Genomic DNA, 17093 nt, shown 5'->3' with positions numbered 1-17093 from the left:
TTGGCATTAATTTGATTCTTATAAAGGGCTAGTACCCAAGAAGTATTCCGCATAATTAAAACTTTGTGGGAGACTGTGATTTTCTTCACATGATCTGGTGAACTCCTGTTAAGCTCATGAAAGACCCCTGAAAATCACTCAAGTTTGGGCTCTCTTAAATCAAATTTGAGCTCTCTTGAATCAGTCTGTAATTGAGTTTGAGAGTCAAAGATCTTTTGCAAGAATGGTGGATCAGATCTCAAAAGAACTTCAAATTTTTCTGAGAACACTTTAGCTAGTTTTTACTTGAAAAATTGCACAGCAAGAAAGTGGCTGGTGAGGTGGTTGGAGCACGGGCTGATTGCAGTCTTACAGAGTGACTCTGATTGAAGATATAAATCACGAGACTCTTTAAATTCTGAAGATAAAGCTTCATGTACTCCATATAGTACTGCCCTTGCTACTCACGAGATGGGTATTGTTATTATATAGTAACTGACACTTCTGTGTAAACACATTTCCACATAGGTCACAGTTAGAAGACATGAAAATTTTGGTGCAATTAAATTCTAGAGGAGTTGTGATGGCAGTCTCTTCACTGAGGAGATACAAAGTGTTAACGACCGTTTTTACTACCTTTATATTATGAAAATACAGAGTGAGAAATGGCATACTTTTTGTGTCCTTCTGCCAAAAACTTCTTTGACAAAATTATTTTCTTCTCTGTCATTCTGTTATTTGGTTGAGAACCAAAGCAACTTGCCCATAATTTTCAAAGGACAATACACAAGACCAAGCATGATTTGTTTATGTATATAGCTTGTCATGGATTATTAAGCAGATTTGATGAAAAAGAGAGCTATGGTCAAAAGAACCAAATTTAGAAATCTTCTAGTCGACATCCAGTTGTCAAATAGCTACTTTGATAATCAGAGAGGTGCTCAGGTACCACAACATCAGTTGGAGAGAGATGGAGTTTCAATGTCTGTACAAGACTGCCTGATGTCACTTAGGAAAACATAAGCTGGAGATAGACACAGGCAGATCACCTGAAGACAGTTGCCTGTTTGTTATTTTGTAATCCAAGAATGTTGAAGCTGATTTTCAGTACATTTAAACACTGTAGACATTTCAGAGGATAAATGTAGTAATATAAAGCTTAGATAACATTGTCTTTGTCCACAAGACTAATCAAAAAATCATAGAATATCCTGAGCTGGAAGGGACCCACAAGGATCATCAAGTCCACTGATGATACAAAGCCTATTTAAATAATTATTTTAAATAATTAAAGGATGAAAGTGTAGTTAATGTCAAACTAAGCAAGTGTAAAAAAAGAAAAAAAAAAACTGTTGCATTTCCTTTGAGATATAAATTTGGATGATAAAGATAATAAACTAATGGACTTAAGGGATTTCATTGGTAATACTTGATTTGAAATTACACCTTATTTATAAAACAATAGTACAATGTCAATGTAGAACTTCTAAACTGAGTATTTGTGTGGTCTTTAAATTCATCTGTGAGTGATGCCCTGCTCAATCATCTTGTGAGATGTTGTTAATCATCATATTTTGATAACCAGCAAGTATGTTAAAAGGATAGCATTAGGTTGTGTGGGTGATGAGCAATGAGAAGAGAGATGATATTTTTGTATTGAGTAATTGTTTAGTAATTAGAAGTAAGTAACCTATATGCTTGCCTCTGGTTAAATGTAATTCCTTAAATTTAGGATTGAAATATGCAGGCTGCACTTATTTCTTTTACTGTGCTTTCATTAATGAATACAGGCTGTACCAAGATACTCCGTCGTAGAAAACAGTCTGAAAAGTATGTGCATATTATGGCTTGCTATGAAATGGATAGTAGTTTTCTCTGCCTTGAGAATTATTAAAAACTGGTGGTTAAGATGCAGTGGTGGAGTTCAGATAGCTCAGTCTGTTTGGGCATCAAAGGGAGGGTTAAGGAGTGTTATGATCACAGCTGGTAAATGGCTGTGAGACAACATGCATTTGATAATATGAGCTCCTCAGGCAGGCAAACAAGAATGTATCAATGACTTGATATTGAAGCTAGATAAATTCATGTTAAAAACATGATGTGTGCTAGAAACCAGAGACAAATTTCTAACATTAGTGGTAATGAATCATTGAAACAAATCACTATGTCTTTGACAGTGTCTGTTTCTGGCCAGTTTTTGATCAACATTAGAGATAAATAGGCAAATAAATAAATATGCTGAAGATAAGGCACAGCTATTGAATCTAGAGCAAGATTTCCAGTAATGAAGTCCTATGTTTAGTATTATGTAGGTTGTCCTTCTGCCTTTAAGATCTAAAAATCTGAACAAACACATTTTGTCAGTGATTATGGCAAAATAAAAAAGACATAGCATGCATTATGTAATTTTTTTTCTCTTTTTAGATTTATTGTCTAGAATAGACTTGGATGAACTGATGAAAAAAGATGAGCCACCACTTGAATTTCCTGATACTCTGGAAGGATTTGAGTACATATTTAATGAAAGTAAGTTGTGTATGCTTTGTAAATGATATACATAGAACTATGTTGAAGGGTTATCAGAAGTTTAATTATACCTTCTAAATCCCTATTAGAATTTCATACTTTTCTTTTAAGAATAAATATTTAAGCCTTACTGTAACAGCTTTGTAAATCTAGCTAAGTAATAATTTTTTGATTTCATAAAACTGTCAAAAAAATCCCTCGTTTAATACAACACTGTAGGTTTGGGATTGTACTGTGTGCATTTCATGGCTTCCAGTTTTCTGTTGTGGAAGTTCCGATAGAAAAATTCTGAAAGTAATTTCTGGAGCATTGGCATTAAAAAGTAAAATTAAAGTGTGGTCACTCATTCAAAAAACATTTTATTTACTGATGGATTTTTATTGATACAAAAGGCATAGTAATTTATTTAGATAATTTTTACCAGCTCTTTCATTAATACCAGTTGGAAAACACCTCTGTAGTATTTATATTGATGAAAGGATGAGCAGTGTGATAGGCTGGCTCTTCAGGTGTAGGTCAAGGCTCTGCATTACAGCTAAATGTGTAATGACTACAAGTCAGGCCAGCTAGCTGAATCTGTATGTTTAATGAATAGCAGTATTTATAATTTCCAGTGCATACATTCAAAAATCCAGCTGAGAAATAAGCCTCTGAGCTAAAGTAATACCAGACTCCAGGAAAGGGCTCTTTCAAGATTGTTTGAAACCTGTAGGACAAATGGGGACGTTTACAATTCTACTTCTTTGCAGTGCCTGTTCTGTGAACAGAGGAACTTTAGTTTCTAAATCTGCCTTTCTTACATCTTCCACTTTTAAAGAAAAAAAAAAAAGAGCTTTCCTTTAAATGATAGTCATTTATGCAACACTTAGCTTTTTAATACCCTGATGGCTTTCACAGGAAGGTACTTAGAGACTAAAAGTGTCATGAAAGTGATGCTCTTTCTTTGATGGGAGGGGTTCAGCTCTGTCACTTTTCAGCTCCTTATTTTTAGATCTGCACAGTGTCTACTGTCTTCCTTACTGACTTCAGAGTTAATGGTTCATATGTGGTTGGTAAAAAGAGCTGAAATTTTGGGGAATGATGTTTTAGAATGATGTTACTGAATATTCCATCACTAACTTCACAGGCTGAGTGATTTCCAGAGAACGTAGCAAACCTATTACATACATCGCTGGTCAGTATGCTGCCAGAGGTCTTTATTTTGCTTTGTATATTTACTTCACATTTTTGCTCCTATATTCTTAAGTCATAATCGCACTTCTTTTTATGGTGGAAAAATAAGGAGAATTTTTATGAAGTTCAAAGATTTAAAGAATTACGAGAAGATATAAGAGCACCAGAAAGAAAACAAACAAAAAAAAACCCACAGGTATTTGCTCCAGCTTATTAAGGAGACTACAACTTAATGATCTTAATGTACGCTGAAAAGTATACTTGAAAAGCAAACAGCTGAAAATGAGCAGCTGAGCAAAGAATTAATGAAAATATAAAAAAGATATTTGTGCCTGAGAAAAGAGTGTCAGGGAGCATGGAAAATGCACTTGACATCAGGTAGGATTGGTCTGGAAAAAAAAAAAAAACAAAAACAAGCGGATTTATATGCAGAAACAGTAGAGATATCAGCTGTTAAATGTCTCCTTTAAAATATCAAGAATCAAAATTTAGGGGTTCTGAAAAAGTATGAACTGATTTAGCAATTTTTTGCATTTCAGAAGGAAATATTTTGTTTATAAATCGTACTTCCATCATGAAGGCCTTTCAGCTTTCTAGCTGAAAATGATTTGTCTGATTTACTGCAGTTTTATGATTCTCTGAGATAACTTGTGTTTTTAATAATAAACTGAAATATTACTGGTCAGATAACTTTTTTTTCCCTGCAGTTTGCTTCCTGTTTAGTTGCCATTTTTTCTTGATATTTTAACCCATCCTAGTCTTCATCTGTGGTTGGATTTGCTACTAACCTTTTGCTATAAACAAGGAAAGTTACACGGGAACCTCAGAGTCGGTAGTGGTTTTGCTCTGATTATGCATTTTGCTTTATTCTGCTCTTATAATCTCGGTGTTTTCCAGACTAATAGCTCTTACTTGATTGCACTGCGTTAGGATGTTCGGAGTTGAGATATTTACCTGAAACATAGACGTGTTTGGTGGTTATGTTTTTTTGTTTTGTATTGTTTTTTAAAATTACCCAGGAATGTTTTACATAATATGCTAATCTTGAAAATAAACGTTTCCTTTCCTTCCAGCCCCCATTCCAATTTGTACTCAGATTTCTTTGGAAACGCAGTTGGTTTTGAAGTAGGGGATTTGTAGGTACAATCTGATCACCTCATTGACATAGCAGAGAAGTATTTGATCTGTAAATGTTTACATTTCACCGTTAATCCATAGCAGTTGAGACAAATGTTTCTTGCAAAGCAGTTTGGTGTTTGATACCCGCGCGTAATTTTACTGTCATCACTTGTTGTTAGCTCTATCTAGCAGTACATACCATTCGAGGAGATTGCATTTTGTTATTATGCTACAATTATTCTCATTCAAAAGTATTGTAACCGAAAAAGGAGAGGGAATTCATAATATCCCAATTTTTTAGATGTCAGACTTCTTTCACAGTTTTCAGCAACGCAGTGTACCTTATTTCTAATGAGGAAATACTCTAAAATGTAGTGATTTTGTTTCCTTTGCAGAAGGACAATTAAGACATGCAAAAACTGGGGAACCATTTGTTTTTAATTACCGTGAAGATTTGCATAGATGGAACCAAAAGCGCTATGAGGCTCTTGGAGAGGTATGTAAATTGTGTGGATGCATGCATGCATATTTGTATTGTTGTGCTATTTTTTAAATTATATTTCTGTATAGAATGATATATTTAATTATAATTATTTTAATAAATATTTAGGCTGCAGTTTAAAATAGAACATAAATGTGATTAATCAAAACAGAAATCATTATATAGTGCAGTTATTTCTTTAACTTTCTTCTCATGGAGGTGAGGAATCTCACCCTCAAAGAAATGGGAGCAAAGCAGGGGCATTTTACTTTCTAGCTAAAGATGAGTGTGTTGGCTGGTCATCTCACATTTCTAGGAGATAGAAGCCCCTCTATTAAGAAGAGATATCAAGCTTGATTAATTAACTGGATATTTGGTGATTAACTAAATGCTACTGGTATTTTACTGGGCTTTCTGTAGAGGTGCTGTGGGTGTAGTAGGTGCAGAAGCGACCAAGTATGTATGTACAGTTCCTTTTCTGTCTGAAAATGACTGTAATTTCATTGCCATTCTTTTTGTAATATTTTAGGAGTTGGAGCACTGATTTGAGATTGAAGGCAGCTGATCTCAGTCAATGCAAAATAGTGTTCTTAGGACTTCATTGCAGTGTCATAACCTCTATGCCCAAGAGGAAAAACAGTCTCAGCATGCTGACCTGTTAAGGAGGCAATGCTGCTCACATCACTGTGGCTTTTGGAGGCCCATGAAAGGGGATCCACAGTTTTGTGCACAAAATAGGGTCTTTTTCTGAAAAAAATAGATAATGTTGCCCTGTGGTTTCTGTTTCAAAACATTATGGCTTGTCATTCAAGAACTGCCTTTGCCTCATGGCTTGTCTGCTTTCATCAGTGTTATTATTTTAGTAAGGATTAAACTCATTTATTCCCTGTTTACTCTCTGTTACATTTGGACATGTATTAGATGTTTTGTCTTTTAAACTTCCTTGTATACTAAGGAGTAAAAAAAAAAAAAAAGTAAATATCTGAAATGGCAGCCAATTCTGCACTGTTGCAAAGTAAATAGTATAATACACCTTAATTAAGTTTCCTGGATGGATGAGTAAGGATCTACTTAAATTTATGTAGTTTCTCATGCTGCCAAGAGAATATGCATTAAAACTGAAGAAATAATTAATGGCCTCTTCTAGTTGTACCAGGACAGTCTCCCAGAACTTAATGGAGGCACTGAGCATGCTGGCTGAAAAAAGTAGTGTATGACAGAAGTCTCTGATTAAGTAAAATGAATAAATAGCATGCCATTCTCTCCTTAACCGTTGTAGCGGGGTGAAGTATGGTCCAAAAATTCCTATCAGTGTCATTGTGGACACAGCCAAGGCTGAGTAAAGTGGAAGTAAGTTAAGTGGAGAGGGGTACATCCGAAGAGGAAGGAAAGATGGGTGATTTGAGTGTGTACAGGGTAATGCCACAAAGCTTTGAAGTGCCTGTTTTTACACATATAAACCCCCATTTAATTGCACGTACTCTTCTCTGTTCTGTTACAAAGGATTTATTTCCTTTGAGAATACATTTTCAAATAAGCCACATTCTTAGGTAAATCATAATGAGTTTTCGGTGGTGCAGACTTTATTTTTTTTGTTCAGGTAGTGTGAAAAGCTACTACAGTCCAGACTGCTGTGTCTGTGAACAGATCGGTAATTTGGATTAGTGTCTGTCTCCCACTTGCTTGCTGCGGCTCCCGTGATGGAGGTAGCCTTTCTGTTTGGGTTGAAAAGCCATTGCTGACCCTGCCAGGCCTCTTCCAAGCGGTGATCTGGTGCTCTCTGACGCAGCCCCTCCGTTTCCTGGAGTCTGTGCTGCATATGCTGGAGCTGTCCAGCTGTTGATCATTGCTATGTCCTGACAGAGCTTTATTTATGTGTGTAGAAGAACCTTGCTTTTTACTTTCTTCTCCTCTGCCTTGTTCCTTGGAGGCCTGTGACATGGGAGGAGATGATGAGGGCTACGTCTGTGGCTTCTCACCACCTTTCACCTCAACTTTTATGGTTTCCTAAACTAGGGAATGTGCTACTGCTGACTCTGTTGTATTGTCTGAGTTACTTGATGTACACTTCTTCCAACAGGAGACAGATTGGCTTCTATTCCACATATAGACATTTGTGTGTGTGCCTGTATTGTTCAAGTACTGCTATTTTGCAAATAAATGAATCAAACAAGATGCATCTATAAACGTATATTAATGTGGTCTAATTAATGTGGTCTAATGTGCTGCCACACCTTTTCTTAGGCATTTGGAAACATCATCAGATTGCTGTTTCTGAATAGTGAGTGCCACAGTTTCAACCCATGATAACATAAATGGCTTTTAGTGATTTTTGGTCAGCCAGGAGGTGGGGTACATTCACAGACTGGGTGCCATACACCTGTGATCTGTCTCGTGCACTTTCATTTACATTAGTTACAGTTGTTCTGTGTGTTCAGGTTTGAATGGTCTGTGAAAATACACAATGTTTATATTGGTGGGTAAAAGATAAGAAAGATTTGAGGTCAGTATTCTGACAGGGGGTGAATTGTTCCAAGTTGTTTGTTTGGTTTGTGGTTTTAGGGGAATAAAAACTCAACTGTATTTTGGTCTGTTGTCTCTGCTGTGTGCTTGATACTACACAGTTCTTCCAACAAGCTGCAAATGTACAAACACTTCTGCTTTTGGCACACTGAGTGTTTCTGCAGTTAATCTGAGAACACGGCATGCCGACGGACAAGACCCATAGCTGGGCAGCAGTCTGTCATTCATTCCCACAGCTACAACTTTCTCCTGTGCCACAGATTGGTGGGTATGTAGATGTTGAATAGTACTGAACAAGAATTTTACCCTCTGATGAGCAGTTTTGTGGTCTAGGCAAGATGTGTTCAGCAAACTGGTACCTTAAGAAGCAGCAGTTCATATAATTCATAAGGTGATATAGCAAAATGTGACCTTAGGGTTTTGCTTTGAAACGTCATCCTCTGGCTTTGGGAGTTCTCTCTTATGTATTTCTGGCTCAACATTTATGTAGCTGAACATACAGTGAGATGATAAAGTAGGTAGACTTCAGACAAAGCATTTTATATATTCATTTTTCATATTTGTTGAAAGTACACTCATATTTCATAAATTCATTGGGCATAAATTTCATATTTATTTTTCATGTTATTCATATTAATAAACAATGTGGCCACTGTTTCTATACTTAGTTCAGTCATTGTATGCTGGCTTTCTGATTTTTAAGGGGATTTACGTACTCTGCTCAAGGCAGTTTTTTTATTGTACATATACATTGTGGGCTGCTTTTATTGCGTTCTACTCATTTAAGGAGTGGATATAGTTCCTGGCCTCATGTTGCAGCATCATTCTCTCTTTCTTGGAGCATTAATAAATTTCCATTTGGTAATCTATGATTTCTTGCTGTTAAAAGTCATGAATACACTATCTGTGATGTACTGCCATTACTCTGGCTGTATGGAAATTGATTCTTCACAAATTACAATGGTTCGTCAACGTCTCCACTTCTTACGTCTCTTTATTCTTCATTCATTGATCTGTTATTTCAGGCACACAATTTGTTCTGCAGCCTCTTGATATGTGCTTCTAAAAGACAATTTAGTGAGCTGTTCATAATTTTCTGATTCTGGTTCAGTCACTGCTGTTGCAGCATTGAATTTTGTGGAGAGGCCTCTCCATTTGCTTTTTAAAAATTAAAATGGCAACAGAAGTGCACAGAACATGGTGCTGCAGCTGCTTCTAACTGCCGATTAATCCATGTGGCAAGTTTGAAGTAGGATTGAGAACAGTTTTGTGACAACAGTTCAGTTGTTCAGACATGCTGCTTCAGTTCAAGGTTGAAATATATATATATATTTTTTTTTATTTGCTCAGTCCTGGAGATTTGGATTCTGGATGAGACTCCAGATTAGACCTGCATGAAGCAAGACTCCTCGCATGTTAACTAGATCTGTTTATTGTTTGTACTGTACTTGAAATTGATATTAGGGCTACGGAAGTCACCAGTTGTCAGACCCTGCTTGAGCATGACATCAAAATTAGCCGGAATTATAAAAGAAATACTACTAAAGTCTGTTGCTGGGGTGTCACCTAGCATTTTGCCAATCATACAGATTGTGTTGATAACGAGATTTCACTTCAGAAGTATTATGTGGACGTTCTCCTTTCCCCTTGCAGTTGCAAGGATCCCAAGCACTAAGAGGCTGTGTATTTGTCTGTATGTCTGCTAGGTGACTGTAATTTGGAGGTGGCTTAAAGACTATGTAACATATGCAGATGTTTTTGCGAGTGTCATCACTAATGAAGAGAGTTTTGACTGTAGTGACAGCTTGTACCCATGTCTTTCAGTAAGTCAAAAAGAATTTGTAATTATGTAGATTATGATACAGACCACGATTTGATGCCTCTGCTGTGGTCCTATTCAAGGACTAGTACATGCCATAATTGCTGGCTGCCTGACCTGCCAAGGCATATAAGCAGATAGCAGATGAACTGCGGTTATTTTTTCACATTTATCACACCGCAGCACAGGAAAATACCTTATGTTTACATACAGCTGGTATGGAAAGCAAAAGAATAGAACACCTAAGTCAGAAATTCCCTGTGTGTGTCATGTATGATAACTTACAGTTAATTTTACGTTTGTCAGGGAAATGCTGCCCCACCAGATAGGCTGCTTTAAAGTACGTGCATAATTTTAGGTCCAGCTAATCATAAAGTAGGTTAACCATCAAGGTTAATATTTGTGTGGGGAAAAAATAAGTAAAATTTTGACGATGACAACCCATAATTATGATCGCTAAGAAGTAAAACGTGATTTATTACTTTTTTTTAATACAGATCTCTGTTAAGTTAAAGAACAGCTTGGTCTCAACATAATTTAAAAACCAAGCTTTCACCTGCTACTAATTTCCTCCTTGGTTGCAAAGAGCATTATTTGTTTGGATGACTGAGAGAAAGAAGCTATTTACATAGCACAAATGAAAGCATAGAGCAGCAGAAGAGGACATGTAAGTTAATGAAGAAGGAAGCATTAAGTAGTCTGCATTTGAAAGGGTAGCTTCTTACATGAATAACCCAAAATCTGATGATAGGCTGCACGTGCACCTGATAGTACTTAAGGTCCAATCTTGCAGCCGAAGCTCATGTGAATAAACTCAATAGGTCTGATCTTGTGAATAAGGGCTGCAGGATCAAGTTCCAAATAAAATTTGCAGATGATTAGTAGAAATCCTTACACTCTAGTTTCAGTTTCTTTGCACAGATAGTTTATCACTAAACATCCCAGCTTTTCTGTGACTAGTGAGACTTTAATATTATGTGCTGCATACCATGGATTAAGCAAAAGTATGTTTGTGTACTTTAACTTACTATTACGTATTTCCTGTTAGTTTAGTCAGTGCTAGGAAGAATTTGTCTTTCTGAGAGGATAAAATAAATTAAGTGATGTAATATATAAGCTGTTTCATGTGCATTTGCTTTCTCAGGGTGCTTGCTATACTAGAGTTGTTGAAGTGGTTGCTATGTTCAAAAAGATTTGGTGCCAAATACTTAACAGGTGTCTGTTGAGCGTGTGTGAACTCAGTTTTTTCAGTTGTATGCATTACAAGTAAGGGTAAACTTTTACAGGGAAAGGAAAAACCCTCACTGAGGAGCTAACTTCAGATCCTGTTTCAAAAGCAGAGTGAAAGCATCTAATTGAAATTAAGTATTTTTCCCTGACCTTATGAAAATGGTAAAATCACATTTTGGATGGTTTCCTTTGCAAGCAATTTGACAGTGTTGTTTCTGTGCATGCCATGTCCTGTCTGCTAATGAATATTGCAGAAGGTTTTTACTTTAGCAAAATTTTACGGTAAAGTAAATGTCACAAAAATGTTTAGAATTGTTCAATTCGGGCAAAAATACCAGAGCAGAAGAGAGACTGGGCAAATTCTTTAAAGTAAGTTATAGTGTCATCTCATTTCTTAGTAGGCATGGAGGAATCCACGTAGAATAGATACCTTTTGAATGAACCGGGTAGAGAAAGAGTTTAGATGACAACTTTTACATTTTGTACATCAGGGTCAATTATAAATGCAGTTCCTTAGTAATCCATGCCTTGTTGGTTTCAGGCTTCTTCATTACTACCTTGGTAACTTCAAATTTGTGACAGACAAGTGTGAAACAAGAACATGATACAGAAAAATTTAAACAAACTGAATAACGCTAAAAGCACCTAAAAATGGGACAGGATATTGAATTTCTCCCTAACAGTAGTTCCTAAGCCATAAGTAATTATACATTTCAGTAAAGTTCCAGTCCTCTCACTCATTTCCAAACCAGTGCCTTTGATAACAGAAAGAAAATGCTAGTACAGGCAGTACACACACACAAAAATCTTTTATATGTAGTATCTTTATAATTTTAGAAAGATTTCATTTTTTTACAATCTGTTTATCTTCAGCATTGCTTTTTGGTGAGTGAAGTAGATGGACAGACAGTTTAGCAAGCATTGAAGACTGCTTGATGGTACCTAAGGAAATTTAAATTTAAATATGAATCTTCGAATCTTTGTTGCATGCAATATATTCATTTGCATATGCTAAATCTGCTTTCAATATCTGCTGTTTGTGAAGACTTTTTACTGGAATGATTATGTCAGATGTGCTTCAGTGAACTCTTCTAGTTTGTAGGCAGCAATTGGCAGTAGGTTGGTTCATCACAGTAACATGACAGTACTCGAAAGGTTCAGCGATAGTTTCATAATTATTGTTAGCATGATTCTTGAAAGAAATGATGAGCATCTCATAAACCCAGATGGGAATTTGTTACATTGTTGATAAATGTGTTGATAAATGTGTTTTACATTTTTAAATTGATAAACAGTGAAAAGCAGAGAAGATACAATAAGGCAGATGGTTGTTTATAAAGCACTTGCAAGTTGCTGCAATTCAAAGAATGGTACTAATTGTTAAAAAGAAGACAAAAATTGGAGTAGGGGGAGTGTTTCAATGAGTTAATCATGAGCTTTTTAAAAATAAAACCTTCAGCAGCTTTAGTTCAATTAGAACCATTCTTGCCATCCTGGTCTTATATGCAAAAGTTTAGACTGCCAGTCCTTAACAAACTTTTGTACCAACCATTTTCCTGTAGCTAAAAGTGAAAATACAAATAATCCACCTTTTTTTTTTCTAAATGCATCCATTCTGTTCTTTCTGTTTTCTTGAAAATATCTATTGCACAGCAAAATTAAATTGAATTATCATTTGTCTCATTAATCATTCCTGCTTCAAAACAGGAACAGAGCAGTGAATGCCAGAGTCAGCAGAGAGTTCATAGCAAGAAAGCACTACTGGCTTATTTTTTTTTGTTAAAGGAATGTTGAAAAAAATCATTTTTTGGCAACTTGGGGGAGACTAGAAAAGCATGTTTCAGTGGTCCTAGTAGACTTGTATGAAATTCGTTGATTCATTCTTGTGCATGTTCAGTTCTTGGTTTCCACCAGTAGTATTAAAAGTTTCTACCAAAGACAAAGTATTTTCATACTGTTTCACAAGGAGATTCTTGAAAACCAGAGATATGGAGATTACTGCCTTCATCAAGAAGCTCTTTTGAAATATGTTTATTGGTTAAAGAACTCCCTAAGAGTTAGTTTTCTTTCACAGGATTTTCAGCCTCTCCAAGAGAGGATTTAACACTTTTCTCTGTCTTTAACAATAGACCTATATCTTTAAGTTTTCTGGCAATATTTTGATTAAAATTCAGCAGAATAGTGGTATTTTTTAATAAAGCTGTATCAGCTGTGTCAGTCCTTAATAGGAATAATTTGAAAGGAAAAAAATTCAATTATAAATCAATAGAGCGTTGTATTTCTGTATATGCAAACAACCTAAAATTACTTTAAGATGCTCCAGCTGCTCAATTCATTAACTCAATCACAACTGAATTTTGGTATCTATTATCTTCTGTTGATCTCTGCAGCAGAAATATTCAGTTAAAGTGCCTGAAGCTGTTAGATGCAGTTTGTACTTATTAGGAAAGATCAGTACAATAGGTTGGTTACTTAGGATTTTGAGAGATTTAGTATCTAGTCATGTCTTAACTCATTCACAGTCCTGTCTGAAACAATTTGAGAAAGTTTCATGTTCCTACACAAATAGTGTTAATATTTTTTACATTCAGGGGTAACATTTGCCTCTTGAGCTTTTTGAGGAGTTGCACCTTTTAAACTTTACCAGATCCTTCCGTTTGCCTCTTACAAACCCCATTGTGAGGTTTGCTTCTTGTTTTGTTTTCTTTTGTTTTTCTGTTGTGAGCATGGTCTTTTCAGACACAGGATGAGTTTATTCAGATAAATGTAGTATGTGAAATTTCTTTTGTTCCTTTTTCTTTTTTTTTTTAATTTTATTGCATTAAATTTCCTTTGCTTCCATATTTTTGATGGTTAGACTTGATGATCTTGGAGGTGTTTTCCAACATAGGTGACTCTATGACTGTATTCTGTATTTTAATGTGATGCTTCCATTCTATGTTTAGCTTAGCACAATAACTAGAAGCGCTGCTGTGGCATACTGAAGTAGCAGTTCTCTGCTGGAGAAAAGGTATTGGGAGGAAGAGATCTACTACTGAACTTGGACAGAAGCTCAGTTTGTAGTACATCTTCTAAACGATGTTTTTTCCTTACTTCCTCTTTTTCCTGATCTCGTGGAGGAGTGCTATGTTAGTAATAAAATAGGAATGATCTTTGAGTGGAAAAAAAGATATTCTTTTCTCAATTGATTGAATTAATTGCGGAGAGATGCATTTGTTTTTGCCTCCTTTCCAGCAGTGTAAATTATATAGATATTTTGGTAAATATACATTCTTTCACTGTAGATCTGACATCCTGTAAGACAGGATGGAGAAAATATGTAAAAAACAAGCAGTCTTTTTATAAAGAATAATAGTTTAGAACTCAGGGTGGTTAAAATTCTGAAATAAATTTTTACACATTGTTTTAAATTTCTAGATTCAGGAATTCAGCTTCTGTTCCCAGTATATATGCCTTTGAGTGATTGGTTGTTTTTTTTTTTTTTTTTTAGATAAAGCCTGTCATGTATCCATCCCATTCTTAATGCATGTAAGATCCTTCATAAAAGTCTAAATGTATAACATACATTTGTTAGTGTTTTTGTTAAGATACATAACCTGAACTTTAGACGTGTTTCGTGTTCCTTCTTTAGGCATGTAGTGTCATCACATGCTGGTAAGAATTTTGGTGCAGCAGACCTTAGTGCTGAAGTAAGAGGGGAAAAGATTAAATGCAATGAAAGGGGGGCTGTCTAAAGTAAACTGCAGTTCTGTGAGACACCATTTTGGATATAGTATGTACCTTTTGATTCTGAGAAGTTGATTAGGAAAATTTTTTTTAAAAACAAACTTAAAAAAAAAAAAACAGAGGATAAAAATTTTATTTTCATACAACATCATTACAGTAGGCATGAAGGAAGTGTTATATTAGTTGGTTGTGTCATCTGAAGGTAATGGTATAACTGACAGAAGGAAATTAATCAGTTCATGAAGATAGTATGAAGGAAGAAAGTTCAAGCAAAAGAAAAAAATTAGGACAGGTAATTGAGAAATTTTTAAAATAAAGTACTTGGAAAGTGCTAAGTATTCTTACTGCGGAATACTGCTAATATACTTATATAGAAAAATGCTAGATATTTTTATTAGGGCTTTGGTAGTTGCTCAGCTTCCTCTGTGATGGTAAATGTATCAAGATTGTTTTTTTTTACAGTTCATGCCAACTTTTCTAAAAAATGTTTTAATTTTTTTATCATTTTTTTGCTGCAAACCAACTTTTTCTCCTGCCTTACTTGATATTGTGGAAATGCACATCGAGTCTCTTAAGCGAACATTCCTGTTATTGGTGAGTGAGGGAGGTTTATAACTCCAAGTTTTAAAACAAATGTTGTACTGTGTGCTAGTTAAAAATGTATATGAAAGTGAAGGCAGCAATGGAGGTGGGGAATAGTGCTAAAATAGCTGTCAGCATAAATAGAAATGATGAAATGCTAGGACAGGAATTGTTTTTGTGGAAGCAGAATGAAGTGTCAAAGATGTCAGGACAGAATGCTGATCGCTGCACAAATTTTTTGTGTTGGGATGTTTTAGGGTTTTTTTTTTTGTTTGTTTGTTTGTTTTTTCAGCTTAAAACTTCATAGATCTTTCATGGAGTCACAGAGGGAGGCATTTGTTTTTGTTTTTCCTGAAAGGCATGGTTTTCACAGGAGTCAAACTTCACTGGAAAACAGTATACCCCTCATACCCAATGCTTGAGAGATGCACTCTGAACTCCTTTAATGTCTGTACCTACCATATACATGTGTATGTGCGTATACATAGGCCGATACTCCTGTGAAAGCAACAGCCATCAAAGCATTCGTAGGAAGTGTATGGTCAGAATATAATTTAAGGAAGTGGCAACAACATAACAGAACACAGGAGTCCTTTTCCATGTTTCCATTCCAGATATCCTTGGGGGCAAAAGCCCGCAAGAATTTACCTTGTGATTTAACCCGTTAATATGAAGCGGGACAATGTCTTTTTACTGGTAACTCCTTTATGAGTCTTAACAGAGAGATTTCTTAAAGATGAGGAAACCTTCTAGGTTCGTCTTCGGAGCAGAGGTGTGCTGTGTCTCCAGTCAGATAAAAATTATGCATTTTAGAATTGAGGACAATTAGTTTTAAGACTTTTATGTCTTTTTTTTTTTTTTTTTTTTCTTCTGAAAACCAGTAGTTTACATCCTTACAGATAATATTCCAAAAGGAATTACACCAGCAAACAGAGAGCTCAGCGTCTCTAACTTGTGGGGAGACCATTCAGTTGTGAAGGTGGTGCTGATACTTCGGGAAAATGTACTGCTGGGTACTGGTCGTTGTCTTAGAATGACAGAATAGTTTTGGTTCCACCCGTGGTCAGCTCCCCAGGACTAAACGAGAGTAATTTGAAACTTAATTCAGGTCGATCAATTAGAAAAAAAAAAATGCAGACTGATTTTAATCAGGAAAACCCTAACCTCTACATATTCTGGTGGTGGAGTTCCCTGATGGAAAGCTGCAAACTGGAACGGTTCAGCCTTAGAGACGTGAAAGCCTGGGAGAATTCCATCAATATCTATAAATACCTGAAGGGAGGATACAAAGAAGGTGAAGTCACGCTCTTTTCAGTGCAACAGGACACGGGGCAGTGGGCGCAGACTGAAACACAGGAGGTTCCTCCCTGAATACCAGGTAGCGCTTCTGTGCTGGGCGGGTGATGGACACTGGCACAGGCTTCCCAGAGAGGTGGTGGAGTCTTCTTGGAGATCTTCAGAAGCCTCCTGGATATGTGCCTGGGTATCTAGCTGAAGGTGGCCCTGCTTGACTGGGGGAACATTGGACCAGAAGACCTCTAGAGGGCCCTGCTAGCCTCAGCCACTCTGGGATTCTGTGGAAGGATGAAGTTTGCTTCTGTAAGGTGTGAGAAAAACTGCTAGGCTTACACAGCTGTGAAGCAGACTTGAAGGGAGAAAATGTGCTCATGTCCATATTTTGTAAGGCAGTCAGATGTAATGATTCACTGAGATTTTGTTGAGTGCAATGTCAAAACCAATGGCAACTTTGAAAGGAGCACCACAAAACACAACTGTTGAACATGTTGTTCAGTAAGGGTAGTGCATGTCAGACTGTCACCATCAGAATATGACATAACTCAAAGGAAAAAAAGGCGGTTGCCATTATAGACACTGTGGTTCTGTCAAGCGCTGATGTTAGGATTCTAATAGCAAAGAAAACAGCTTGTTTGGTAG

At 36.1% G+C, this 17093-nt stretch overlaps 1 protein-coding gene across 5 annotated transcripts in view; it reads left to right on the top strand.

Moving 5' to 3' along the window:
• Positions 1–17093, top strand: part of ARB2A (ARB2 cotranscriptional regulator A) — a 251607-nt gene that overhangs the window by 20450 nt on the left and 214064 nt on the right. For all 5 annotated transcript variants that reach the window (XM_038170230.2, XM_038170229.2, XM_038170233.2 and 2 more), the window contains 2 exons: positions 2404–2505; positions 5193–5293. In XM_038170230.2, coding sequence (XP_038026158.1) covers positions 2404–2505; positions 5193–5293 — 203 coding nt within the window. The remainder of the gene's footprint in view (positions 1–2403; positions 2506–5192; positions 5294–17093) is intronic.

The sequence above is a fragment of the Anas platyrhynchos genome, chromosome Z (assembly GCF_047663525.1).
Source record: "Anas platyrhynchos isolate ZD024472 breed Pekin duck chromosome Z, IASCAAS_PekinDuck_T2T, whole genome shotgun sequence".
In the NCBI taxonomy this organism is placed as follows: Eukaryota; Metazoa; Chordata; class Aves; order Anseriformes; family Anatidae; genus Anas; species Anas platyrhynchos.
The sequence above is the reverse complement of the archived record's forward strand: the minus strand, read 5'-3'. Positions and strand labels throughout refer to the sequence as shown.